The sequence below is a fragment of the Anas acuta genome, chromosome W (genome assembly GCF_963932015.1).
Source record: "Anas acuta chromosome W, bAnaAcu1.1, whole genome shotgun sequence".
NCBI classification, from domain to species: domain Eukaryota; kingdom Metazoa; phylum Chordata; class Aves; order Anseriformes; family Anatidae; genus Anas; species Anas acuta.
In genome coordinates, this window is record NC_089016.1 from 9114741 (window position 1) to 9142596 (window position 27856).

At 49.1% G+C, this 27856-nt stretch overlaps 2 protein-coding genes across 2 annotated transcripts; one reads left to right on the forward strand and one right to left on the reverse strand.

Moving 5' to 3' along the window:
- Positions 1 to 240: 240 nt before the first annotated feature.
- Positions 241 to 9537, reverse strand: LOC137847240 (olfactory receptor 14C36-like). The gene is made up of 2 exons (XM_068665527.1): positions 8884 to 9537; positions 241 to 810 (listed from the first exon to the last, which is right to left on the reverse strand). The coding sequence occupies exons 1-2, from the start codon at positions 9535 to 9537 to the stop codon at positions 529 to 531; spliced, it is 936 nt and encodes a 311-aa protein (XP_068521628.1). The 3' UTR covers positions 241 to 528.
- Positions 9538 to 18685: 9148 nt separating this feature from the next.
- Positions 18686 to 19618, forward strand: LOC137846837 (olfactory receptor 14C36-like). Its single transcript, XM_068664946.1, has one exon. It carries the CDS (start codon positions 18686 to 18688, stop codon positions 19616 to 19618), a length of 933 nt encoding a protein of 310 aa, XP_068521047.1.
- Positions 19619 to 27856: the final 8238 nt, after the last annotated feature.

Here is a 27856-nt window from a genome sequence, read left to right on the forward strand (position 1 = left end):
GGTGAGGGAGGAACGTGGAAAAGGCTTTGTGCCGGCCCTGCTATAGAGACGACAGGACTGTCACCTAGATCCACAAGGTCTAATCCAAATCGACTGCTCCTACCCGTGTCAGCTGGGCTCTTGGCCTGGAGCCCCTCCTGTATGCTGGGGCTGCTCCCCCAGCTCCAGAGTAGATGGGAAGAAAAGGAAATTGAGACCAATGAATTTTTGATAATATCTTTATTGTCTTTCTCTACCAAGCAAGCCTGGTTCTGTATGTACATTAGATGATGTGGTCAAACCTAACACAAGAAGTAACATTCAGAATGCTAAGAATGAGATTATTAAAACCAAAATGAAATATTGTTCAAATACTAAAAGAGAAAAATAATTTTAAAAATGTTGTGTCATTTTCCCAAATATCCTTTGATTTCTGTTGGGATTCTTATTAATGACAATGTTATGATAACACTAGTAACGATAAAAATGATATGATATAATGTGAATCAAAATATTTGCATATTATTAAGAATACATCTTCTGAAAGCATCATGGATGCTTAAGAATCATGTATGGAAACAGTTTCCTCACTGCATCCTTGAGATCCTTGTTCCTCATGCTGTAGATGAGGGGGTTCACTGCTGGCGGCACCACCGAGTACAGAAGTGCAACGACCAGGTCCAGGGATGGAGAGGAAATGGAGGGGGGCCTCAGGTAGGAAAATATGCCAGTGCTAAGAAACAGGGAGACCACAGCCAAGTGAGGGAGGCATGTGGAAAAGGCTTTGTGCCGAGCCTGCTCAGACGGCATCCTCAGCACTGCCCTGAAGATCTGCATGTAGGAGAAAACAATGAAAACAAAACAACCAAGGACTAAAGAAACACTAAACAGAACTGCCCCAACTTCCCTGAGGTAGGCATTTGAGCAGGAGAGCTTGAGGATCTGGGGGATTTCACAGAAGAACTGGTCCACAGCATTGCCTTGGCAGAGGGGCAGGGAAAATGTGTTGGCCGTGTGCAGGGCAGCATTGAGAAAGCCACTGCCCCAGGCAGCTGCTGCCATCTGGGCACAAGCTCTGCTGCCCACGAGGCTCCCGTAGTGCAGGGGCTTGCAGATGGCAACATAGCGGTCGTAAGCCATGATAGTAAGGTTATAATACTCTGCTGATATGAAGAAGAGAAAGAAAAAGACCTGTGCAGCACAGCCTTGATAGGAGATGGCCCTGGTGTCCCAGAGGGCATTGGCCATGGCTTTGGGCACAGTGGTGGAGATGGATCCCACATCGAGGAGGGCGAGGTTGAGGAGGAAGAAGTACATGGGGGTGTGGAAGCGGTGGTGGCAGGCTACGGCGCTGAGGATGAGGCCGTTGCCCAGGAGGGCAGCCAGGTAGATGCCCAGGAAGAGCGCAAAGTGCAGGAGCTGCAGCTCGCGCGTGTCTGCGAATGCCAGCAGAAGGAACTCACTCACAGAGCTGCTGTTGGGCATTTCCTGCTTCTGGGCATGGGGTTCTGCCCAAGGAAAAGAAAAACACTGAGTGTTTATCAGAGTTATCTTAACAGAGTTATCTTACAAAATAATAATAAAAAAAATCTATTTGTCTTTTATGCCTTCATTTCTCAGTTCAGAGGAAAAATCATTCAATTTTTCATTTAATCCCTCCCAAATGATTCTTCACTTCCATTCAGACTTTTGGCAGGTCCCTTTCGTGAGTTCTGGCTACTGCTGCTAGAGGGTGTCACTGAGAGCAGGGGACTTTCTGTGGGCAATGTGGGAGTCAGTCCTGCCCAAAGTAAGTGGTAAAGATCATGTAGTGATTTTTCTTTTTTCTCTTTTGTGCTAGCAGACGCACTGTACTCAAAGTAAATCCTTGTGTGTCATCAAAGTGGCAATATCTTCAGTGCAGTGTCCTTCAGAGAGCACATTGAGTCTGTGTGTTAGTCCTAGTGTCAACTGCCCTGTGCTGGTGTCTCTTTGACCTACGGGACAATTGCACTCCTATGTTTGCCTGAAACAAACCAGGACACTGCTGAGAGCAGAGACATCCAGGCTCAAAGTGCCCATCTCCACACCCCTAAACCAGTCCCTGTACTCCCCTTCCTCCAAGCACACTGAGGGCTCACTCCATGGGCATCTAAACCCCCATCCTCAGCCAGCCTGGGAACAAGACCAGCAGCAGCATGGCCAGCTGGAGAAGCCAGGAGGAATGCCAGCGTGCTGCTGCCAGGGGAGGCAAGGCCAGGGAGGGACAGACGGACACTCAGCAGACCCTCCTGTGCTGCAGCTCTGCCTGAAGATGAGGCAGCTCCTGCTCATTACAGGTGATCTGTGCTCATCTCAAGCAAGGAGGGAGTTCTCAAAGACAGGGCACTGGGCATCATAGGGTTTGCAGCTCCTTAATATCAGCTAGAATAAAACATGTGAGGACCACAAGGATGATGTTGGTGCAGTCTGTGGGCTGAGGTGTGGGAAGGGACTTTATGAAGTTCATTGATGAAATATTGATCCCTCACTGCAATGCTCTAGCAGTCTCAGCCTGCAGTAGAAGTCTGACCACCTATTACCATGAAACTGGCCTCCACTCTAACACAAGCACAGGCTACAGAAAATGTCTTGCCTTTTGGATCGCCCCAGCCTTGGTCTTACTGTTGAAAAATCCAATCATAAATGCCATTCTCTAAAGCGTTTTCTACTCCTTTCTGGAGAAACAAAGAGACCCATCCTGACAGATGCTATCAGCCATGTGATGTGCCAGCTGTACAAGACTCCTCTGGCAACCCCACCTGCATGGCCCTGCTGCCAGAGCCTCATGGTGTCAGGAGCCTGCAGATGTGTCCTGCCACACGCTGCCCTCTGTTGTTGCGCTCCTCAGTGCCTCCAAGCCCTCTCTCCTTCTCTCCTCTCTGTGTGCCAGCTGCGGTCAGAGCCCCCAGCCCTGCTGAGCTGTGCAGAGGAGCTGCTCCTGGGCACAGCTCTCTCTCTGCTCCACGGCCCTCTTGCCATGAGCTCTCTCTGTCCCATGAGCCCGGCCCAGCTCAGCAGCACAGCACCAGCCCAAGGCACTGCAATCACCCCTCTGGGGGCTTTGCTGATGAGCCCACGAACCTCAGGCACTCAGAGACAATTGAAGACATCTCTCCAGAAGTGCAAGTCAGAGGCAAGTTTCCTGCAGTGTCCCCCTGAGGGCCAGCACTGACACAGCCTCCCTTGGAGCTCGTTAGAGCAGAACCCTGGAGGCACTGAGGACAAGGAGACAAAGGCAATGTGAAGGTGACACTGATGTGTGGACAAACTGGATGTGTGTCACCAAGCACAAGGGCCAGGACTTGACCCCAAGTGCTTCGGAAGGGAGATCCTTTCCTTGACAGGTTGCTCAGGGCTCTTTGTGGGGCAGTAGGAGATGGGGATGTGCATTGCCAAGTGCAGGAGAATGGTATGACCCCTGCCTGGTTCTTAGTTGAGGGCAAGGGGGCAATGAGGCCCTAGTGTTTTAAAGATCATCTGTCTCCTGCTAGGTCTCAGTGACAGAGACAGCAGCCATAGCTATGGGCACAAAGACATGGTCCTGTTGGGACTTTCAGCCTTGTCACAACCCTCTACCCTGTCTATACATGGCTATCCTAGGGACTTCGAGACCTCCACATCTTTTCTTTTTGGTTGTAGACCCTTATCTCTGTGGTGTTACAGAAGATCTGAGCTGTCTGATAACTCAGATCTTCTTGGTGGTCATGCTCCTCGTAAGGCAGCTCTGTAGGAAGCTGGCCTGGTTCCTGGTGAGTAGGCACCACTGCTCGTATGGCATCCCTCCTTGTACCCAGGCCCTCCTCCTCCTGGCCACTACTCACTCAACAAGGTCCCAGTCTGCCCTGATGGGTGGGGTTCCTCTTCCTCTGGTACAGGACTGGGCTCTTCTCCATGTGAAAGTCAAGAGTTTTCTGAAGTCAAAATCCTGCAGTTTCTCAAGGTTCACCCAAAGTGATGCTCCATTCTATCAGCTGTTAATGTCAGCAGGCAGACAGTTCAACCTTCATGTGACTGTGCTATCTCTGACCAGACATCAGCACAGCAAGAGTTGCAGGGAAACTTGGATAATTCAGGAGTAACAAGTTGAATGGAATTGCAGCAGTCACAGAAGGTAGGGGATGGAATGCTGTCAGGTTCCACATTTGCTGTGTTTTCTTCTCATGCATGCTGTCAGTTTGTCTGGAGCTGTGTCCTGAATGTTACGGGGCTGTGCAGGTCAAAATTAGAAGGGCCAAAGCCCAGCTGGAGCTTAATCCATCTATTACTGTCAAAGACAATAAAAATAAATAAATAAATAAATAAATAAAAATACTTTAAATGAAGGAAGATATAGGGAGAATCATCATTCTTTATAGGATTTTGGGGGAAAAATCTGGCGACAAGGGATGAGACATTTAATGTCTTCTTTGCCTCTGTTACTAACAGCAAGACCAGTTGTTCCCCTGGACATTTCTTCCTCCTCATGGCCAGTGCCAACATTCCATTGCACACTTTGTGGCATTTTTTTCTCTCCTGATCTTTCATACGACCAAAGGGAGCTCCATCAGGGTGGAAACCCCTCCTGAAGTAGGCATCCCAACCCAGCAGGCTCCTTGTGGCCTCTCAACAAACCACACACAAGTCACCTCAGCAGCAGCTTCAAAGCCAGGGGCCTGCTGCTGGCCTTGAAGCTTCTAGTGGAGACACAGCCAAGCCTTGTGCCTGCTGCTGTCCAGCCATGGACTCAAGCAGAAGGGACAGGACAACCCATGTTGGGGTCTTCTTTCTGCCTGGGTCCTCCTGGGTGTGTAGGCAGAGGGGATCCCCCAGTCAGCATGCCAAGCAGGTGCCTTCTGCTGGCCTAGCAGGGCCACTGCCAGATGTCAGCCCAAAAGTGCAGATCCCAGGGAGAAGTCAAGGGTGACCTGCCACCTCCAGACACAAGTGACCTCACAGTCCCTTTCCGTGACACGTTCCTGCTGATGGCCTATCAAGTGCAGAGACAGAAGTGACCTCACAGTCCCTGCCACAGTCACATTGCTCCTGCTGGGGCAGGAGATCCTGAGGCAGAGCTGAGCTTTCTCTAGCCCCTTCAGTATCTCTTTTTCACTTTCTGTGTTAGAGATTAAGCCAAGTTTTAGTGGGATTGTTTGGTGTTCTGTTTGTGGTGTCAGGTTTGTTGTCAAGGTATGGACAAGCTCTGTGGTTTACGGGTGTTTTTTTTCTATCAAGTAATCTAGGGTTAAATGGGGCATTTTAATGTATGTGTTAAGTGAAAGGATTACAGTTATCAAGAGAGAAAATTGATTTCTTTCAGTTTGTTGTAGTAGCATTTAGGTTTATTTAGCGTTAAAATTACTGGCTCAAGTAAAGTAAGGGCCATATATGACTGTTTTAAGTCAGTCTTACTGCACTACCGGCATTGCAGGAATGCTCTTACCTCTATGAAATCATTAATTTCTTCTGGCCATGCTCCTCTTACCACCCCAAAATCTCACATGTCTCTTGTTCAGCTGCTCCTGACCTCCCCATATTCTACTGGGATCAGCTTTCTGATGACATTTACCATATCAGTGTATCTGTCTCACCTCTGTTGGCTCCTCCATTCCTGAGAAGGAAGTGGCATTGTGGTCAGGAGGGAAAAGGACACAAAAATCTTTAGGCGCATCCTGAGCAATGTGCCCATCAGCTCTGCACCTCCACAAAATCATGCTTCCGACCTACAAGTTTTGTTTCCCAAGTGGCTTCTGTGGATCCAGGGTTACTTTTCCCAGGCCCTCTCACATGTTTCAGTTTTGGATGTGCAGGGATGGGATAAGGAAAGCCAAGGCATGGATGGAACTCAGCTTATCTGAGGATGAAAAGCATAACAGGAAGAGATCCTATATGTACTTTGCTCAGAAAAGAAAGGCCAAGGAGAGCGTACCCCATCTGATGGATGAGAAGGGTGAACTGGTAATGACAGACATGGAGAAGGCTGAGGCACTCAACAACTTCTTTTCTTCAGTCTTCCCTGCCAGTCAGGCTTCCCAAGTCTTTCATTCCCTGAAGCCATAGATAGAGGCTTGGGGGTGCAAATTCCCACCTGTTGTAGGTGAAGAGAAGGTTTGAGGCCACCTGAAGAAGCTCAAGAAGTAAAAGTCTATGGGGCTTGATGACTTGCATTCCAGGGAGTGGAATGCTGTGGCTGAGGCTGTGGATGTTCCATCTTTTGGGGTGTTTAAGGCCACGTTAGATGAGGCCCTGAGGAACCTGATCTAGGGGGTGATGTCCCTGCCTATGGCAGGGGGGTTGGAACTAGATGATCGTCAAGGTGTTTTCCAACTCAACTGTTGTATGATTCTCTGATTCTGTGATTGTGCTTCAGAGGCAAATTAATAATAACAGTAATAACAGTAATAACAGTAATAACAGTAATACCAATAACAATAACAATGACAATAATAAAAACATGATATTGAGTTTCAGAATACTCAGTGATCCTTTGTGATATGGTTTAGTGGAGGACTTGTTAGTGGTAGGTCAGAGGTTGGACTAGGTGATCTTGGAGGTCTCTTCTAGCCTAGGTGATTCTGGGATTCTGTGATCTAGTTCATCCATGAGACAAAACCCTGCAAGCAGCACGAAGGACACTGAAATGTGGCCTAACATGAAGGAGGCTCCAGATCGCTGGTGTAGAAACAGCATTTTTGTGCCATGACCAACGTGGTATATGCTGCAGGAAAAGGCCTGCGTCTGAAGTAAAAGGCCTAGGCCAGCACCGGTGTGGCACAGGCTTGAGATTTGGGTGTTTGTGAACATTATGGAACCACAGGATCTTTAAGGTCCCTTCCAACATGAGCAGTTCTATGATTCTGTGCTTAGCAGCCCTGTACAGCCCCTGTGGGGCCCAGCCTCAGTTCATGCCCCTCAGCTTGTGCTCCAAAAGTGCTCCTTCATATCACTTGTCCCATCTGCGTTCCTCAGCTACCCCAGGGCATCCTGGAGGCAGTGGCCACCTCTGAATAGAGAATGGAAACCAGCCATGAAAGTAGACCTAGGAAAAAAAGGGAACCTGTGCATAAAAGGACTCTAAGTCACAGCTGAAAGAGTCTTTTATGGCAGCACCACCAGCTTTTTTTCTATGAATTCTCTTGATTTAGTCTCATAGGTTTTTTATTATTATTATTATTATTTTATTTATTTATTTATTTACAATTGACAGCACTGTGGACAAGGATTATCTACCAAAGTATGCTTTTTCTGGGAATAGTCTTATGCAAACATTTACCAAAATATATTTCCCAACTTTTTTTTTTTTTCTCCTTCTTCCTCCACCTCCCGGTCTTCAAGCAGAACTCCAAGGGAAGAAGCAACTGAATTAAAGAATAACTCACATTGAAGAGATCAAGACTAGGAAATGTGCTCCATGCCATCATAAAAGGAGATAAAAAAGAGGGTCAACAGTGTTGGCCCAAGTGCCCATGACTGAAGGGTGCTGCTGGTAACTGGCTGCCAGGAGGACTTGGTATCACTGATGTCCAGCCAACTTCTCCCCCCCCAACTTCATCCCCTTCAGTGTGAATATCAACAACGTGGCTAAAGGGAGACTCCAGGAGACTATGGCAAAGGCCTTGCCAAATCCAGGTTCACCACATTCCCTTCTCTCCCCTCCCCTACTGCTTCGCCTGAGACAGGACTTTCCCCATCACACTCCCATGGGCAGAGGTGACAACTGCAAATCTCCCAGTCCTTTTTCTTGTCCTTCCTGACGACAAGTTTGCTGTCTGCTTTTTCCAAGTCCCCAGAAATCTCTCTGATCCAAATGCTTGATGGCCTGGTCCAGAAAGGCAGGGTAGTGTGACACAGCAGAGAGAGGCATCTGCAATGAGCCTGTGAGAGGGGGGTTACAGAAATCTCACAGAGACACTGGGGGTTGGTTCTGGAGTCACACAGGGCAACAGCAGCGCTCTGTGAGGTGTCCACATCTGAGCTGGCCTCCCACGCTCCTCATACACACAGGGCTGTTCAGAGACACAAGTCTCTGCCTTGCACACCACGCACAGTGCACTGCAGTGCCTGCAGTGTCCCTCTGGCTCCTGCAGCCACTGCCAGAGGCTGGGAGGCACCTCAGCCCTGCAGTGCTTTGCCCTGCTCTGCCCTCCTCTGAGGTGCCCCAAGGCATGAGGAATGGGCACAGGGACCTTGCTTCAAGCAAGCACATCTCAGAGCTGGATAAAGGTGCCTTCCCAGGGCATGTTAATTAACCTCGTGGCACTGTCTGCCTCACTGGCCTTCATGAGACTTGTAGGAATGGCTGATGGCATTTGTGCTTGCTCGTGTTCATCTCTCTGTGTGTGTATGATGTGCCTGCTGGCACCAGCAGCAATGGGTTTCCCTTTACACATCTCCCATGAACCCGCAGGGGGCCCTGCTCTTCTCCTGGACATCCTACCTCCCAGGGAGCCTTTATGAGATTAGCAATGAGTAATGGCCAGCCATTGTTGAACCTCCTTCCCATGCACCGTATATCTCTGAGCTGGTGGTGATGCTCTCCAGAGTAAGAAAAATTACAAAAATGATAACAGAACAAACATTGAGCCTACAATGTATTTTGGGTTATATGCAGAAAAAAACGGGCTATGTTTTTGATTTTGAAACATCTCCAGTCATCAGTCTTTTCAAGGCATCCTTGAGCTCCTGGTTCCTCATGCTATAGATGAGGGGATTCACTGCTGGAGGCACCACTGAGTACAGAAATGACACCACCATGTCCAAGGATGCAGAGGAAAAAGAGGAGGGCTTCAGGTAGGCAAACATGACAGTGATGACAAAAAGGGATACCACGGCCAGATGAGGGAGGCACGTGGAAAAGGCTTTGTGCCGGCCCTGCTCAGAGGACATCCTCAGCACTGCCCTGAAGACCTGCACATAGGACAGCACAATGAAAACAAAACAACCAAAGACTAAAGAAACACTAAACACAAGTGCCCCAACTTCCCTCAGGTAGGCATCTGAGCAGGAGAGCTTGAGGATCTGGGGGATTTCACAGAAGAACTGCTCCACAGCATTGCCTTGGCAGAGGGGAAGGGAAAATGTGTTGGCCGTGTGCAGGACAGCATTGAGAAAGCCACTGCCCCAGGCAGCTGCTGCCATCTGGGCACAAGCTCTGCTGCCCAGGAGGCTCCCGTAGTGCAAGGGCTTGCAGATGGCAACGTAGCGGTCGTAGGCCATGATAGTAAGAAGGGAAAGCTCTGAACCAAAGAAGAAGACAAAAAAAAAGACCTGTGCAGCACATCCTTGATAGGAGATGGCCCTGTTGTCCCACAGGGCATTGGCCATGGCTTTAGGAACAGTAGTAGAGATGGATCCCAGGTCGAGGAGGGCGAGGTTGAGCAGGAAGAAGTACATGGGGGTGTGGAGGTGGTGGTCGCAGACTACGGTGCTGAGGATGAGGCCGTTGCCCAGGAGGGCAGCCAGGTAGATGCCCAGGAAGAGCGCGAAGTGCAGGAGCTGCAGCTTGCACGTGTCTGCGAATGCCAGCAGGAGGAACTCAGTGATGGTGCTTCTGTTGGACATCTGCTTTTTTGGGGATGTGATCCTGAACAAAGAAGAGAAAGAATAGTAACAATGTACAACAAACTTATCAGAGAAAAACTCATCCCATTTCTCGTTTAGAATCGCCAGAAAATTGTCCATTTCCAGAAAGACATTTGGTAGGTATCTTTCCTGAGTTCTTCCTGATGCCTGAGGGTATCCCCGGGATCACGGGACTCCTCTGTATTCAATGGAAGAGTCAGTTATGCCCAATAGCCATAGGTAAGGTGGAATATGGGGCAATCTCATACTCACTTCACTCATGATATCAAAGAACCTTGCCCCAGTGTTGCTCCCAGGTTACCCAATTCACAGCAGATATATATATACAGATTTTTTAAATTTTCATTTTATAGGGTCAGATTTTTAGTTGTTACTAATCTACAACACTTGCTGAGTTTTTCTAAAACAGAAATCCTGGGCATTTCTCCAGCACATAAGTGGAAATGTTGTGCATCCTCAGAGAAAAAGGGACTGGCCCTATAGCGCAGAGTGTCCTTTAGTGAGTACAGACAATTCGTCCATCAATGCTGGTCTCAGCCACCGTGTGAGTGTTGCAGGAAAGTTGTACTCAGAGGTTGACCTGAGAAGAACCTGGACATGGCTTAGAGCAGAGGAATCCAGGCTCAAAGTGCCCATCTCCAGATCCCCCACCCTGTCCCTGTACTCCCCTTCCCCCAAGCACACCGAGGGCTCACCCCACAGGCATGTGAAACCCCCATCCCCAGCCAGCCTGGGAACAAGACCAGCAGCAGCACGGCCAGCTGGAGAAGCCAGGAGGAATGCCAGCGTGCTGCTGCCAGGGGAGGCAAGGCCAGGGAGAGACAGACGGACACTCAGCAGACCCTCCTGTGCTGCAGCTCTGCCTGACAGGAGGCAGCTCCTGCTCATTGCAAATGATCTGTGCTCACTTCAAGCCAGCAGAGACCTCCCAAAGACAGGGATATCCCCCAGCACTGGGCATCGGGGAGCTTACAGCTCGTAAAGATCAGCTAGGATAAAACCTGAGAGGACCACATTATGATGATGCTGGTGCAGTCCATCAGATGATGTTTGGGAAGGTACTTTACAAATTTGATCACCGAGTAACTGATTTCTCAATGCAATGCTCCAGCAGTCTCAGTCTCCTGCACAATCCTGAAAATGAAACCTGCCTCCCGTCCACTGCAGGAGTCTGCAAACACAGACTGCAGAAAAAGTCTTCCCCTTCACATATGCCAAGCCTTGTTGTTCCTCCTGAATTGCCCCTCATAATGCCATTATCTAAAGCACTGCAGAAACAGAGAGACCCACCCTGACAGATGCTATCAGCCATCGGATGTGCCAGCTGTAGAAGACCCCTCTGGCAACCCCACCTGCAGTGCCCTGCTTCCAGAGTCTCACGGTGTCAAGAGCCTGCAGATGTGTCCTGCCACACGCTGCCCTCTGTTGTTGCGCTACTCAGTGCCTCCAAGCCCTCTCTCCTTCTCTCCTCTCTGTGTGCCAGCTGCGGTCAGAGCCCCCAGCCCTGCTGAACTGTGCAGAGGAGCTGCTCCTGGGCACAGCTTTCTCTGCAGCACTGTCCTCTTGCCAGGAGCTCCCCTTGGGCCCAGGAGCCCGGCCCAGCTCAGCAGCACAGCACCCGACCATGGCATCTCTTGCTCTGTGCCCTTGGGCTCCCTGGAGGTGTCCCCAAGGCCTCAGGGCTGACAGCTCCCCAAGGCAGCAGGCTCTCTGCTGGGGTGTGCTCATTGAGGCAGACTGAACTGATCATCTACTGCTCCTCTCTGAACCCAAGATTTTTAGAAGTGTGATTTGCGCTGTTGGACTGTGGTTGTCAAACATGATGTGCTTTAACCTGGCAGGCAGCTCAGCACCACACAGCTGTTAGCTCACACCAACCCCCCCAAATTCTTATAGGATGAGGTCAGCGCAGTTGAAAGGACTGAAATGGTAGAGAAAGAATTATAATAGCAATTATTTTTAGTACTATTACTGTTATGTACAAAGCAAGCTATGCACAGTGCAATTGCTCATTACTGACTGATGTCCAGCTTGTCCCCAACTGGTAGAACATTCTGGTAACCATCTGCACCTGTTCTTCTTTGACCTTCAACAAGTCCACAAATGGAAGGGTCCTCCCAGGGACTGGGAAAGGTAGACAGCTCTTTAACATCCTCTCTCTTGAAGGCAGCTATCCCAAAACCCCAGCTGTACCCTTTTGGATCTTGGAAGTACCCTCTCGTGGGGAAGTTTATGTCAAGGTTTCATAGATCAACATTCTTCTCCCTCCTTTCTTTTCTGGGCAGTAGTTCTCTTCCATTCTCAGGGGCCTGATTTTCACACCCTCTGTTTTCTCCTGCATATAGAGGGAACGGATCCTGGCACAGGTTGGTGCTCTGGCCTAGCAAGAGCAGAACCAGGGGTCTGGTCTAGTCTGGGGCCTGTCACAGTGGATGGAGTGGCTGCGGGACATGTCAGAGGTGTTGGAGTAGCTGCAGGGCCTGTCCCAGGGCTTGGAGTGGCACTGACTGAGGCTCCCTTTGGAATTCCCTTTGGAATTGCCAAGGTGATAACCCCTCCTTTTCAAGCACTTCTGCAGTTTTTAAGGATTCTGCAAGTGCTCAGGGGGGAAGTTCCAAAGCACTGGAGGTGCCCACTGCTCTAGGTGCCTGCCCAGATCCTCCCATGCTCCCTGCCACTCCTCACTCTCCGGCCTTGGGGCAGGTCTCTGGAGGGCATTCTTCAAGAGTTGTTTATCCTTACACAACAGTTGAACCACATTCAGGAGACATCACAATAGGACCATCCCATGGATATTCTAAGCTTTTTAGAGCTAGTGTAATTAGCCTGGAGGAGAAGGGGGAGGTGAAGGAAAGAGTGAAGAAGTGGAGAAGTGTCCCTCCCTTTTCCTCTCCTAGATTGGCTCCCTAAAACAAAAAGTTTAAGCGTGTAATTCTTAAGTTTCTGAGTAACGGTTCCTGAGGAATGGACATGATGTCAATGCTCAGTACAAAGAACAGATTTGTCACATGACCAATAATTTTATAGACTCATAAGCCAGTGTTACACAACATAGCAAAATATCTTTAAACCAGCCCCAAAAATGATAAACAGCACAATGGGAACACAGGCAGTAAGTGATGTGTTATACAACACATTTCTGAATGAAAGCCCAACAGACCTGAGATCCAAAATGTCAACCTTGTGATCAACAACTATTAAACTGGTCTAATGATTATAACAATTTGACTTTAGCACTCTGTGGTAAGATCTGTACTTAACTCAACCCTTTGTGCCCCACACCGTTTGCCAAAAAGACTTCTGTGGTTTAACGCAGCAGTTCGAGTACATGGAATTATTTGAAGAGGTCCAGAGGAGGGCCACAAAGGCGATCAAGGGGCTGGAGCACTTCTGCTATGAACGCGTGCTGAGAGAACTGGTACTACTCAGCACCCGAGAAACCATAGAGCAACCTTCCAGTGCTTAGAGAGGACCTCCAGGAAAGCTGGGGAGGCAGTCGTTGTCTGGGAGTGTAGTGAAGGGACAAGGAGTAATGACTTTAAACTAAAAGAGGGCAGTTTTAAATTAGGTATATGGAAGAAATTCTTTCCTCTGAGCATGGTGAGGCACTGGAACAGGTTTCCTGGAAAAGCTGTGAATGTCCCATCCCTGGAAGTGTTCAAGGACAGATTGAAATGAGTTTTGAGCAACCAGGTCTAGTAGGAGGATGGTTGGAATAAGAAGAGCTTTAAGATCCCTTCCAACCCAAACCATTCTACATGTATGATTCTATGATCCCATGTTTCTATGATTATCTGTGACACTGCTACCGTTGTCCTTGTGAAGCCCGTAAAAGAGATTTTAACCAAGATTTTTGGTTAGCCCAGCTGGCATCCTGTTACACGTGGTGTCTCCCAGGGGTTGGTGCTGGGACCTATCTTGTTTAATGTCTTTATTGATGACCTAGATGAGGAGATTGAATGTACCTCAGTAAGTCTGCAGATGACACCAAGTTGAGAGGAAGTGTTGATCTGTCTGAGGATATGTAGGTGGCCCTTCAGAGGGATCTGGATAGGCTGCATTTCTGGGTTGAGGTGAATGGGATGAGGTTCAACAATGCCAAGTGCAAAGTCCTGCACTTTGGCCACAATAACTCTATGCAATGCTATAGACTTGGGGCAGAGTGGCTAGAAGACTGTGAAGAGGAAAAGGACCTCGGAATGTTGGTGGATTTTCAGCTGAACATGACCCAGCCGTGTGCCCAGGTGGCCAAGAAGGCCAAGGGCATCCTGGCCTGTACTAGAAATAGTGCAGCCAGCAGGAGCAGGGAGGTGATCGTCCTCCTGTACTCGGCTCTTGTGAGGCCACACCTCGAGCACTGCGTTCAGTTTTGGGCCCCTCATTACAAGAAGGACATGGAGGCCCTGGAACATGTCCAGAGAAGGGCAACCAAACTGTTGAGGGTTCTGGAGCACAGGTCTTATGAGGAGTGGCTGAGGGAACTGAGATTCTTTACTTTGGCGAAGAGGAGGCTCAGGGGCGACCTCATTGCACTCTACAAATTCCTGAAGAGAGGTTGTGATGAGGTGGGGGTCAGCCTATTGTCTCAGATAACTAATGATAGGACTCGAGGAAATGGCCACAAGATGTGCCTGGGGATGTTTAGATTAGATATCACAAAAACTTTATCTCTCAAAGAGTAGTTGGGAACTGGAATGGTCTGCTCAGGGAGGTGGTGGAGTCACTGACCATCACAGTGTTCAAGAAGCACCAGGACAAGGTGCTAGGAGATATGGCTCAGTAGCTTACTGGGTGGTATTAGTGATAGGAAGGTTGGAATAAATGGTCTTGTAGATCCTTTCCAAATTTGTGTTTTTATGATTCCCATGATTCTATCATAGGACAAGGGGAATGGTTTTAAACTTAAAGAGGGTAGATTTAGATTCGATAGTCAGATGAAATTCTTGACTTGGAGGTGAGATACTGGCACTTGTGCTGTGGGTCCAGAGGTCACCCAGAGGGAGTTTGTATCAGCCCATGCCCTTGTGTTTGAAGGAACAGCTGGTGAGAGTGGAGAGGCAGCAGTGAAATCATGGGAATACCAGAGTGAGAGCAAGGTGGGGAACAGAAGTGTCTGTCTGCAGCCTTCAGAAAAGTGTGGGACAGCATAGGAAAGCGTGCAGAGGAGTAGGCAGAGGGCTCTGACAAGAATGGAAGGCTTCAGCAGCACTGACAACTTTGTCCCCTTAGCCATGGGTTATGAGGAGATGTGTTATACTCATGGCATTGGGGCCATGTATTCTCCTTTATCACTGTGCAAACACTGGAAGGTGTCATATCATTGTCCTTCACATGATATCATGGGCATCGCACATGACCCCAGACCCTCTGATATAATAACAACCATCATAAAGCTAATCCCAGTTAGATGACTGATATGGGGAGGTCAGGAGTAGCCTGGCCAGGAGAGATGTCAGATTTGGGGGAGGGAAGAGGAAGGGAAGAGGAGCTCAGAATCTTACCTTTGTAGGGGTAAGAGGGTTCATGTAATGTTGATGTTGCTGTAAAACTGATTGCAAACAGTCGTGTAAGGCCTGTAAACTATTTTCAACAGAATCCCTCAACCTAAACATAAGTGCAACATCCTGACAGGAATCCACTATTGTAAAGCAGAACTCAAAATATCACCTAAAGAAAAGTGCAGAGCATAGCCCCTTTTTCATACGTTTCCTCTCTTGCGCACCCTAATCCCCGCCCTTAACACTAACATGAAATGCTCTATTTATCCCTAGACTTCTTCACAAACCTAAACAAAAGCCTAAGCCATAATGCTTGCTCATATCCTAACCAGAGACCTGACACCACAAACAGATCACCAAACCTTCCAACTAAAACTTTGTTTACTCTCTAAACCAGAAAGGTGAGCCCCAGTCCATAGAGCACAGGAGAGAGGTGAGCTCTGCCTCAGTATGTCATGGCCCAGCAGGAGCAATGTGACTGGCAGGGACTATGAGGTCACTTCTGTCTCTGCACTTGATAGGGCAGCAGCAGGAACATGTCACAGAAAGGGACCGTGAGGTCAATTTAGTCTGGAGGTGGCAGGTCAGCCTTGACTTCTCCCTGGGATCTGTACTTTGGGGCTGACATCTGGCAGTGACCCTTCTAGGCCAGCAGAAGGCGCCTGCTTGGCATGCTGACTGGGGGATTCCCTCTGCCTCCAGAGCCAGGAGGACCCAGGCAGAAAGAAGGCCCCAACATGGGTTGTCCTGTCCCTTCTGCTTGAGTCCATGACTGCACAGCAGCAGCAGGCACAAGGCTTGGCTGTGTCTAGCCAAGAAGCTGCAAGGCCAGCAGCAGGCCCCTGGCTTGGAAGATGCTGCTGAGGTGACTTGTGTCTGGTTGGCTGAGAGGCTGCAAGGAGCCTGCTGGGTTGGGATGCCTACTTCAGGAGGGGTTTCCTACCAGATGCAGCTTCCTTTGGTCGCAGGAAAGAGCAGGAGAGAAAAAACTGCCACAAAGTGCACCATGGATGGTTGGCACTGGCTACAAGGAAGAAGAAATATCCAGTGGAACAACTGGTCTTGCTGCTAGAGTCTGAGGCAAAGAAGGCATTAAGTACCTCAGCCTTTAACTTATCTCGAGATCATTACCAGATTTCCCCCAGGTCCAATGAAGGATGATGATTCTCCTTAATCCTCTTTTATTTAAAGTATTTTTATAATTAGTGTTTTTTGTCTTTGTCAGTAATAGACAGATGGAGCTGCAGATGAGCTTTGGCCCTTCTAATTTTGACCTGCACAGCCCCATAACATTCAGGACACAGCTCCAGACAAACTGACAACATGCATGAGAAGGAAGCACAGGAAAAGTAGAATCTGGCAGCATTCCACCCACTGTTTTTCTGTGACTCTGTGTTGCAGTTCCATTCAGCTGGTTACTCCTGTATTATCCAAACATTCCCGCAGCTTGTAATGCTACTATCTTGTCAGAGATAGCACAGTCACACAAAGGTTGAAACATCTGCCTGCAGACATGAATGGCTGACAGAAAGGAGCATGAGTGTGGGGGAATGTTGAGAAACTGCAGGATTTTGCCTAAAGTAACTTCTTGATGTTTACAAGGAGAAGAGCCCAGTCCTGAACCAGAGGAAGAGGAACCCCACACATCAGGGCAGACTGGGACCCTGCTGAGTGAGCAGTAGCGAGATGGATGAAGGCCTGGACACCACGAGAGATGCCATACGAGCAGTGGTGATTGCTCAGCAGGAACCAGGTCAGCTTCCTACAGAGCTGCCTTCTGGGGAGCATGGCCACCAAGAAGATCTGAGGTATCAGACTCAGCTCAGATCCCTTGAGACACCGCACGAACAAGTGCCAACAACTAGCCAGTAAAGAGGCGCAGGTCTGGGAGTCACTAGGATATCCTCATTATCATTGCTCGGAAGAATAATGATAATGGCAAGACTGAAAATCCCAAAAGGACCCAGGCCTCTGTGTTCACGGCTATGGCTGTTGTCTCTGCCACTGAGGCCAAAGAGGAGACAGCTGATTGTTAAAGCACCAGGGCCTCATTGCCTCTTTGCCCCCACCGACGAAGCAGGCAGGGCTCATACCATTCTCCTGCACTTGGCAATGCACATCCCCATCTCCTACTGCCCCACAAAGAGCCCTGAGCAAGGTGTCAAGGGAAAGGATTTCCCTTCCAAGGGGCTGGAGGTCAAGGCCTGGCCCTTGTGCTTGCTGACACGCATCCAGTTTTCCTACACATCAGTGTCACCTTCACATTGCCTTTGTCTCCTTGTCCTCACTGCCTCCAGGGTTCTGCCCTAACGAGCTCCAAGGGAGGCTGTGTCAGTGCTGGCCCTCAGGGGAACACTGCAGGAAACTTGCCTCTGACATGGACTTCTGGAGAGATGTCTTCAATTGTTTCTGAGTGCCTGAGGTTCGTGGGCTCATCAGCAAAGCCCCCAGAGGGGTGATTGCAGTGCCTTGTGCTGGTGCTGTGCTGCTGAGCTGGGCCTGGCACATGGGACAGAGAAAACACTTTTGAAAAAGTCCCATGAAGCAGAGAGACAGCTCTGCCCAGGAGCAGCTCCTCTGCACAGCGCAGCAGGAAAGAGACACAGAGGCAGACACAGAGAGACGAAAAGGAGAGAGGGCTTGGAGGCAGTTGGCAGTGGGAGGATGCTGAGAGCTGCCTGCAGGAGAAACCTGCACAGCCCTTGACAAGGTAAGGGTCTGGCTGCAGGGCCATGCAGCTGCAGGTCCTGGAAGGGTCTCCTGCTGGGTCTTGTTTCTGGGAGGGCAGTGGGCAATGCAGTAGGCTTTGAGAGTCCTGCTGGGTTGCCCTGCGAGGTGAGAAAGTCTGGCAGAAGCTCCTTGGAGTGTCATAACCTAGCTACCCCATGTCAGATAAGACAGGGGTGGCCAAGCCTCCTCCAGACCCTGCAGGGGGTGCAGCTGGGCTATGGGACACTCCAGCTTTCAGATATCCAGCTCTGTTCGTGGGGCATCCTCCTGGGCTGCAGGCTGCTCTCCAGCAGGATGCAGCTCTCTCGTGGCATCCTTGTGTTATCCAGGTGCTCCAAGGAAAAGACACCTCCATCCTAACATCATGTCCATGCTGCTGGATGGCTGTCTGTGGGAAGCTGCAATGAGGTGCAATAAGGACAATGACCTCTGCACCTCTGGCTAGACAACCCACAGACAAGGTGAGGTTTCTGTCCAGCTGCACTTGGCTTCTTTAGTCTCACCATTCTCCAATTCCATCTCAGGGAAACACCTAAGGGGGGTGGTCCTGCAACTCACAGAGGGCTGACACAGGGCAGCTGAGAAGAGCAGTGTTCAGCAGTTACATCTGAAGCTCTGTTCTGCATTGAGATGCATTGTTTGAAACAGCATTGCAAATTCCAGTGTCCTGATCGGTGAACTGAACTAGAGTTTCCCCCATGTTCCTGCTTCCACATGATGAACAGCAGGAAGGAGTCGTCTGCAAGCTCAAGTAAGGAAGGTGTGGAAAGGTTCTCTGGCAAAGAGAGGCTAAGGCAGGGGGTTGGTCCAAAACTTGCAATAGGTTTTCCTCAGAGAAGCTTCTTCTAAATTTGTTTTGCCTTCTCTCTTCAAAAGACAACTATGTCCAATGTAAGCAAATGCCCAACATCAGCTCTGTGAGTGAGTTCCTGCTGCTGGCATTTGCAGACACGCGTGAGCTGCAGCTCCTGCACTTCGCGCTCTTCCTGGGCATCTACCTGGCTGCCCTCCTGGGCAACGGCCTCATCCTCAGCGCCGTAGCCTGCCACCACCGCCTCCACACCCCCATGTACTTCTTCCTCCTCAACCTCGCCCTCCTCGACCTGGGCTGCATCTCCACCACTCTGCCCAAAGCCATGGCCAATGCCCTCTGGGACACCAGGGCCATCTCCTATCAAGGATGTGCTGCACAGGTCTTTTTCTTTCTCTTCTTTATAGCAGCAGAATATTCCCTTCTCACTGTCATGGCCTACGACCGCTACGTTGCCATCTGCAAGCCCCTGCACTACGGGAGCCTCCTGGGCAGCAGAGCTTGTGCCCAGATGGCAGCAGCTGCCTGGGGCAGTGGCTTTCTCAATGCTGTCCTGCACACGACCACTACTTTTTCCCTACCCCTCTGCCAAGGCAATGCTGTGGACCAGTTCTTCTGTGAGATCCCCCACATCCTCAAGCTCTCCTGCTCAGATTCAGACTACCTAAAGGAAGTTAGACTTCTGGTGGTTAGTGCATGTTTTGCATTAGTTTGTTTTGTTTTCATTTTGGTGTCCTATGTGGAGATCTTCAGGGCAGTGCTGAGGATGCCCTCTGAGCAGGGCCGTCACAAAGCCTTTTCCACGTGCCTCCCTCACCTGGCTGTGGTCTCCCTCTTTGTCAGCACTGCCATACTTGCCTACCTGAAGCCCCCCTCCATCTCCTCCCCATCCTTGGACCTGATGGTGTCAGTTCTGTACTCAGTGGTGCCTCCAGCAGTGAGCCCGCTCATCTATAGCATGAGGAACCAGGAGCTGAAAGCCACACTGAAGAAACTGATTCTAGTGGTAATATTTACTTAGCAATAATTTGGCTATCTCACTTTTCTAGTTTACCTCAAGTTAATATCAGGCAATATATGACCTCTAGGTATAGCATTTGTCCTTGTTTCAGCTCGGAGAGTGTTAATTTTCCTCCTAGTAGCTGGTAGGGTGTTATATTTTGGCTTAGGATGAGAAGAGTGCTGATGAAATGCTGATGTTTTACTTGTTGCAGAGCAGTGCTTACAGCTAATTAGAGCTAATGGTTGTTTGGTGTTTAGCTGCCAGCCGGGTTAAACCACAACAATCCTTTTTAGCACCCAATGTGGGGCTCAAAGCGTTGAGATAACGACAGATCTGACCAGAATGTGTTAAACTAAAATAAGTATAACTATTAGACCTGCATAATAGTTGCTAGTCACAATGCTGATTGCTTTAATATCAAGTCTGCTGCACCTGTTTTCCAAACTGAGTTTTATAACACGTTACTTTCTGTATGTGCTCCCTGTCATGCTGTTTATACTTTCTGGGCCCCGGTTTAAAATTGTTATGGTACTGTGCGGTATAACAGTGGCTTATGATATGATGAAATTTCTGGTCATGACCCTAACCTGGTATTTGTACTCAGCACTGTCGTAAACTCTATACTTTGGAAACCATATCTTGGAAACAATTAGCAATTACACCTATTGTTTTTTTTGTTTTGTTTTGTTTTGTTTTGTTTTTTGGTCAAGGATCCAATCTGTGGAGGGGAAAGAAGGAGACATTTTTTCTTACTCTTTCAACCTTCCTTTCTCCTTCACTTCCCTCTTATCCTCCGAGCTTGGTACGATAGTTCTCCAAGATGTTGAATATCCTTGGGACACTCAGACGAGCATGTTCTTGTTGTTATGTCTCCTGAATGTGCTTCAGGTTTTGTTTAAGGTTAAACAACCACTTAGGAATTTTATCCAGAGATCTGTCCTGAGGTGGGACACTTGTGAGTGGCAGGGAGTGTGGGAGGATACGGGCAGGTTTCTAGAGCAGTGGGCACTTCCAGTGTTTTGGAAATTCTCCCCTGAACAACTGAAAAATCCTAAAATATGGGTAGAATGCTTGAAAAACGGGTGTCATGACTCTGGCAGTTCCAAAGTGACACAAATCACTGTAGTGTGCTGGGGCCTGGCTCATGCCTATCGAGCTGCAGCTGATACTACTACCAACTTACTGACAGACCCTGCAGCCACTCCAAGTCCTGTGACAGACCCAACGGCCACTGCAACCCCTACGATGGACCCTGCAGCCGCTCCAGCTCCTGCTCCTGCAGCTGTTCCATCTCCTGTGGCTGGGTCAGAGAAATGAGCTGCAGCAGTGCAAGTAGCCCCTGCAGAGAATATTCCGTGACAGTTCTGTACATGGTGGTGCCTATAGCACTGAACCCCCTCAACTACAGAATGAGGAACCAGGAGCTCAAGGAAGCCTTGTGGAAACTCTTTGGACACATGCTTCTTTGGCATCAATAATGTGCCTATAAAACGAACAGGACGGACAGGTTTTCTGAAAAACCTCTGCATACAACAGCTTGTTATTCTTTTATTATTTTTAAAATTATTTCTTAAACTTGTGATTTTGACTGAATTCTACTCTTGTCATCCTGCCTATTAATTATTTTATAATCTGTCACCCAATTATCTAATATACCTACAGAACTGGGTTCTCTGTGGATAAATAGAATAAAGAAGCTGTGAACTTTGTGGGTGTCAGCTGCCATCTCTTCCCATCTCCTCTGGAGCTGGGGGAGCAGCCCCAGCATGCAGGAGGGGCTCAGGGCCAAGAGCCCAGCTGCCACATGCAGGAGCAGCCCCGGTGGCCCTTGGGGCTTCCCCTCACTGCCCGCTGGGCTCTGCCTCTCTTCTGCCTTCGGGTCGGGGCTGCTGCTTCCCTGGAGCCATGGCCATGGCCAGCAGCAGGACGTGGCCTTGTCACTGCTGCTCTCTTTAGGTCTCCACATTTTTATCCTGTGCTCTTTTATTTGGATAAGCTGTCAGATCTCGTGTACCTTGGTGACAGTCCTGTTGTCTCTACAGTGGCATCCCAATCGCTGCAGGCAGCAGCAGGCACTGTGCAGCCCTGGGTAACAGCTGGCCTCCCTCCTAACACCACAGTAACAAAAGGGGCTGCTCAAGGCAAACCCAGAAGCCTGGATGCCTTTTCTAAAGCTGCTGTCAGGAATAGAGCCAAGGGGTTACTCCTTGCTCTTCTGTTTTCTGGGCTTCTTCATGGAGTGATAGACACAGGCTGAAAGTCCCAGGGGGTCTGTGAACGAACAAAGTGATGGACCCAGAGCTCAATTTGTGGTGGCACTTCCCCAAGCAGACAGCAACTGGTCTTGGACTCATCAGCACTGGACTGTGCCCCCCGCAGTGGGGGTGGCCGATGCCATCCTGGAGAAGAATCTGGAGCTGCCAGAAGACGTCAGGGAAACCCAGGGAAAATGAGTTGAGTGCCCAGTGAATAGAAAACTTCATAAAATGAGTGACCATCCAATGAAAAGTCTGGTAAAGGAAAAGGCGAATCTGAGGAGTCCATGGGCTAAAGGAGGGCTCTGCAATGCCCTCAAATCTGAGGGGACCATGTGCTAAGGGGGATGCACAAACCTCCTCCAGTGAGATGCCACTACTGCAGGAGAAGAGGGGAAGGTTGGAGAGACACATGGGACCTGCAGGCAAGTGTGGTGTGTGCAAAGCATTTGGAGATATATGCAGGGGCAGCAGCGTGAGCCCAGGAGACAGCAGTGAATGGAGCCCACAGACCAAAAGCCTGTCCGAGGTGGACTGAGCAGAGCTCAAGTGCTCAGTCTGGTGTGAGCAGGCAGAGGAGAGCTCTGCAGCCCCAGGGCACGCAGCAGCCCCAGCAAAGAAGCCTGGCGAGTGATTGCTTGCAGCCTAGGGGCAATGGCAGTGACCCCATGAGCTGGGTCTGCCTCCCAGCCTGCCCAGCACAGCCCTGCAGAGTGCCCCCGGCACCACAGCCCCCTTGCTCTGCAGAGCAACACCTCTGGTTGTCATGTCAGAGATCTCAAATTTTGACTAAACTCATACCTCATAGCTGTTATTAGTTTTCTCCTTAGGGATGGCTACTGCCTCCAAGATGCCTGAGAGGAGGTAAATCCTGCACGAAGGCCTGCAAAATGTTACCCTGGGTCCATAGGAGTCATTCTGGAACCAACGCTTGTATATAGGATGTACATTTTTGTAGAGGCGCAGAGCTGATGGGCACGTGCAGGATGCTCCTACAGAACTTTGTGCCCTTTTCCCTGCCGACTACAACACCACTTCTGTCTCAGCAACAGAGTAGCCAGCAGAGTGAGACAGATCCTCTGATTCCATGAAAGCCATCAGAAAGCTGATCCCAATAAGAACACCAATATGAGGATGACAGGAGAAGTCTGGCCACCAGAGAAGTGAGATTTGGGGGAGGGAAGAGGAGCTTGGGAAGCAGAAATTAATGATTTTGTAGAGGTAAGAGGTTTCACGTAATGTTGATGATGCTTTAAAACTGACTTAAAATAGTCATGTTACTGTATTTTGACCAGTAACCCTAGTCCCTAAACCTGAATGTTGCTCCAACACCTTGACAGAAATCCACTGCTGTAATACCTGACCTCAGAGTATCCCTTCAAGCAGAACTCAGCCCATAGCCCCTTTCCCTTACCTTTAGTCTCTTGCTCACCCTAATCTCTTCCTTAACACTATCATTAAAACACTTTTTTTAACCCTAGATGATTTCTTGGCAGAACTAAAAAAAAACAGAAACCATGAAGTTTGTCCATACCCCAGCCACAGACCTGACACCCTATGCAGAACACCAAATCCTCCCAACAAAACTTTGTTTAATCTCTCACCCAAGAAAGGTGAGCCCTTGTTCAAGGCCAGTTGGCAGGTGAATTTGGGCAACCTAATCTAATGGAAATTGTCCCTGTCTATGGAAGAAGGTTTGACTAGACGATCACAGAATCACAGAATCATCTAGGTTGGAAGAGACCTTCAAGATCACCTAGTCCAACCTCTGACCTAACACTAAGCAGTCCTCCACTCAACCATATCACTAAGTTCAACATCTAAATGTCTTTTACAGACCTCCAGGGATGGTGACTCAACCACTTCCTTGGACAGCTCATTCTAATGCCTAACAACCCTTTCAGTAAAGTTTTTCCTAATATCCAACCTAAACCTCCCCTGGCGTGACTTTAGCCCATTCCCCCACGTCCAGTCAATGGGCACGTGGGAGAACAGACCAACCCCCACGTCTCTACAGCCTCCTTTGAGGTAGCTGTAGAGAGCAAAAAGGTCACCCCTGATCCTCCTCTTCTCCAGGCTGAACAATCCCAGCTCCCTCAGCTGCTCCTTGTAAGATTTGTCCTGGGTTACACGTCCCAGAGTAGTGTAAGGAACAATGCAATTCTTTTTGCCTTCTGCATCTACAACACAGGAAGTAGGACTGCCCTACTCTATTGACTGGACAATAGAGTAGGGTAAAAAAAAGTAGATGTCTTTAATTTTCACCCTGAGTTTTCCAAAGACCCAAGAGAAACCATGGATGACCAGGTACCTACTGATACTTAATCTGTATTTCTCTGGTTCCAATGGTCATTACAATTTTATTTTATTTTATTTTATTTTATTTTATTTTATTTTATTTTATTTTATTTTATTTTATTTTATTTTATTTTATTTTATTTTATTTTATTTTATTTTATTTTATCAAAAAAAATAAATAAATAAAAACAACACGTGACTTGTCTTAGAAAGGCTTTCATGTGCAGGGCTGGGCTGCAGTTACAGGGACCAAGACCACTGCTGGCAGTGGAGGTGTCAGACCTCCAGACTCTGCTATTCCTCCCTATGGAGGTCTCCAAAGAAGACACCCTGGATGAATAGCAAGAGGACAATGATGCTCAAAACTGAAATGCAGCAAAATTCAACCTTTAAAAGTACAAAAGAATTTTTATTATGTGCTTTTTGTAATCTTCTTTGACTACATCATGCAAGCTCTGTAATTAGCTACACAAGGCATGAAGCCTTGAAGAAAACTATGGAAGAGATGTTAGGAGTTTCTGCATTTTAATGAGTTCCATGGTGTATTGTGGTGCTGAGTCTATGAAGCTCAGGTACTGAGAGGTGAATGATGCAACTGCTAGAGAAAGTAAAGTCAGAAGGAAAAGTTGAAGTGACTTGGAGTATTAATGGGCCCCACTGAGGGCTGTTGTTAACAAAGCCTCCCCAGGGACTCGTTAGGGCAGATAATTGGACTCCATGATTGCAGACAGGCAAAGCACTGCACTGAGAAAAATCTTGGTTGGTTTTGGTGAAACAGAAGAGCCAAGGCCTGACCGGAGCCACTGGAAGGGGAAATCCTGCACCCGTATGTCTGGGTCAAGGCTCTTCCTGGGGTTCTGTGGGATGGGATGGGCAGTGTGATGCCATGAGAAGAACAGTGGTGTGACACCTCTGAGCTGCTGCACAGGGTTGAAAGGAATCCATGAGGCCCCGTCACAATGAATATAACATCTCCTCATAAGCTCTAGCCAAGGGGACAAAAAATTCAGGGCTGTTGGGGCCTGCCATTCTTGCCAGCACCCTCTGCCTTCTCCTTGGCAGGCTTTCCTATGCTCTCCCACACATCATCTTATTTTCTTAAAGTCTGCAGACACCCATCTCAGTTCACCATCTTGCTTTCATGCCTTGCTTTCACCGATATCTGGTCAGCCTTGAACAGCCGTTCCTTGAAACACAAAGCCAGGGTCTTATCAGAAGGTGATGTATAGAACCATTGCATGACGCCTTGAGGGACATTTCTTCCTCCTTGTGACCAGTGCCAGCCTTCCATGGAACATTTTGTGGCAGTTTTTTTTTTTTTTTTTTTTTTAAATCTCCTGCTCTTTCCTACTACCAAAGGAAGCTCCATCAGAGTGGAAACTACTCCTGAAGTAGGCATCCCAACCCAGCAGGCTCCTTGGGGCCTCTCAGCCAACCAGACACAAGTCACCTCAGCAGCAGCTTCCAAGCCAGGGGCCTGCTGCTGGCCTTGCAGCTTCTTGGCTAGACACAGCCAAGCCTTGTGCCTGCTGCTGCCCAGTCATGGACTCAAGCAGAAGGGACAGGACAACCCATCTGGGGGCCTTCTTTCTGCCTGGGTCCTCCTGGCTCTGGAGGCAGAGGGGATCCCCCAGTCAGCATGCCAAGCAGGTGCCTTCTGCTGGCCTAGCAGGGCCACTGCCAGATGTCAGCCCAAAAGTTCAGATCCCAGGGAGAAGTCAAGGCTGACCTGCCACCTCCAGACACAAGTGACCTCACAGTCCCTTTCTGTGACACATTCCTGCTGCTGCCCTATCAAGTGCAGAGACAAAAGTGGCCTCACAGTCACTGCCAAAGTTATGTTCCTGCTGCCGGGGCAGAAGATCCTGAGGCAGAGCTGAGATCTTCAGAGCACTCCCACCCATCTCCTCTTTGTGGCCCACAGGCTGATCAGGTCCATGGCCCCTCACATTCATCTTTGTATGCCACGTGACTGCAGAGCAATCTCATGGTTCCTACCCTGCCCCATGGGCCAAGCACCTTAAGTGCTTAAGATAAGGGTTAGGAAAAAGGCTGAATGTGAATAAGTGAATGCAAAGGAATCAGGGTTTTGGGTCTTAGCCATTCATGTATGGGGTTAGGGACTAAGGCTCAGCTTTCTGTGATAGAGATTAATCAAATGAGTAGTGGAAGGGTTTGGTGTTTGGCTTGTGGTGTCAGGTCTGTGGTTAGGGTATGTACAAGTTCTTTGGTTTTATTTAGGTCTGCAAGAAGTCTAGGGCTAAATAGAGCATGTTAATGGTAGTGTTAAGGGCAGGGATCAGGGTGAAGAAGAGAGTAAGGGTGGTGTAATGATGCTATGGAGTAGTTTTGGCTTCAAGGGATCTTGTGGTCTAATATTAGAGCAGTGGATTCCTGTCAGTGTGTGAAGTAGCTTTGATGTTTATGGATTAATGTTACAGGTTAAAATAGGGCAAGGGCCTCACATAACTGCTTTAAGTCTGCTTTATGGTAGGATCAACATTACCTGAACATTCTTACCTCTGCAAAATCATCATCTTCTGCTGTCCACGCTCCTTAGCTCTCCCACAAATCTCACATCTCTGTTGGCCAGGCTTCTCCTGACTTCCCCATATCAGTCATCTTCTTAGGGGAAGTTTGGAGAACCAGCATGGAGAAGGAGAGAAACGTCTGTAGGAGCACTGTGTACAATGTGCCCAGCAGTTCTGCAACACCACAGAAGCAGGCCTGAAGGATGAGTTTAGGCAAAACCTCATACCTCTGAAATGACACCTATTCAAGACCTCTTCCTCTATGGGGCCTAGCAGGTACTTAGAAAGAGGGGATCTCACAAACTGTGTGCAGAGCAGGTGCATCTGCTGTCCTGTCATGGAGACCAGCAGATGTGAGCCTAAAGGCACAGATCCCAGCCAGGAGTCAAGGGTTGAGCTGTTGGCTACTTCAGAAAGAGCTCAACTCACAGCCACTTGACAGCCATTAGCTTCCTACTGGGCTGACAACTTCTGAGGCACCTCTGCCATCATAATACCAGACCTACAAAACACTCCTTTTTGGGCCAGGACCTGCCCAGCTAGAAGTGAGCTGGTTTTCATCCTTCAAGCCTGCTGGGCTTCCAGCCTTTCTGACACACAGGAGCCAGTTCCATGCCAGTCCTGGGAGGTTGTAGGGCAGGAGGGACCTTGCAGGCAATGTTCCAGCCCCGTGCCTCTTGGCAGTCTGTCAGCTCCTTGTGCACAGTGAAGATCACACTCAAGTCCAGAAGCCTGAAGCTGGGGTAGATTACACTCAGGGGAAGCACCCTCCAAGCTCCAGCCCCAACACCAGGCCCAGCCCCAGCTGGCGGTGCTGCTCTGCAGAGTGAGGGGGCTGTGGTGCCCGGGGCATGGGGGCACTCTGCAGGGCCGTGCTGGGCAGGCTGGGAGGCAGACCCAGCTCAGGGGGTCACTGCCATTGCCCCAGGGCTGCAAGGAATCACTCCCCAGGCTCCTTTGCTGGGGCTGCTACATGCCCTGGGGCTGCTGAGCTCTCCTCTGCCTTTTCACAGCAGATTGAGCACTTGAGCTCTGGTCAGTCCACCTTGGAGGAGATCCCCCCCTTAGGAGGGAAATGCTGCAGTGGAGGCCAGCTGTGCCACTGCCGTGCCCACTGCCTGTCCCTGCCTGCAGTCCCAGCACAGCCCCACAGCAGCACTGGCACCAAGTGA

Excerpts from the sequence above, each read along its gene's own strand:
- LOC137846837 (XM_068664946.1), top strand. The coding sequence starts at position 18,686 with ATGCCCAACATCAGCTCTGTGAGTGAGTTCCTGCTGCTGGCATTTGCA.
- LOC137847240 (XM_068665527.1), bottom strand. The coding sequence starts at position 9,537 with ATGTCCAACAGAAGCACCATCACTGAGTTCCTCCTGCTGGCATTCGCA. Across the intron at positions 811-8,883 it reads TTGTGCTGTCCTATGTGCAG|ATCTTCAGGGCAGTGCTGAG; the intron begins GTCTTCAGGGCA and ends TCCTACATGCAG.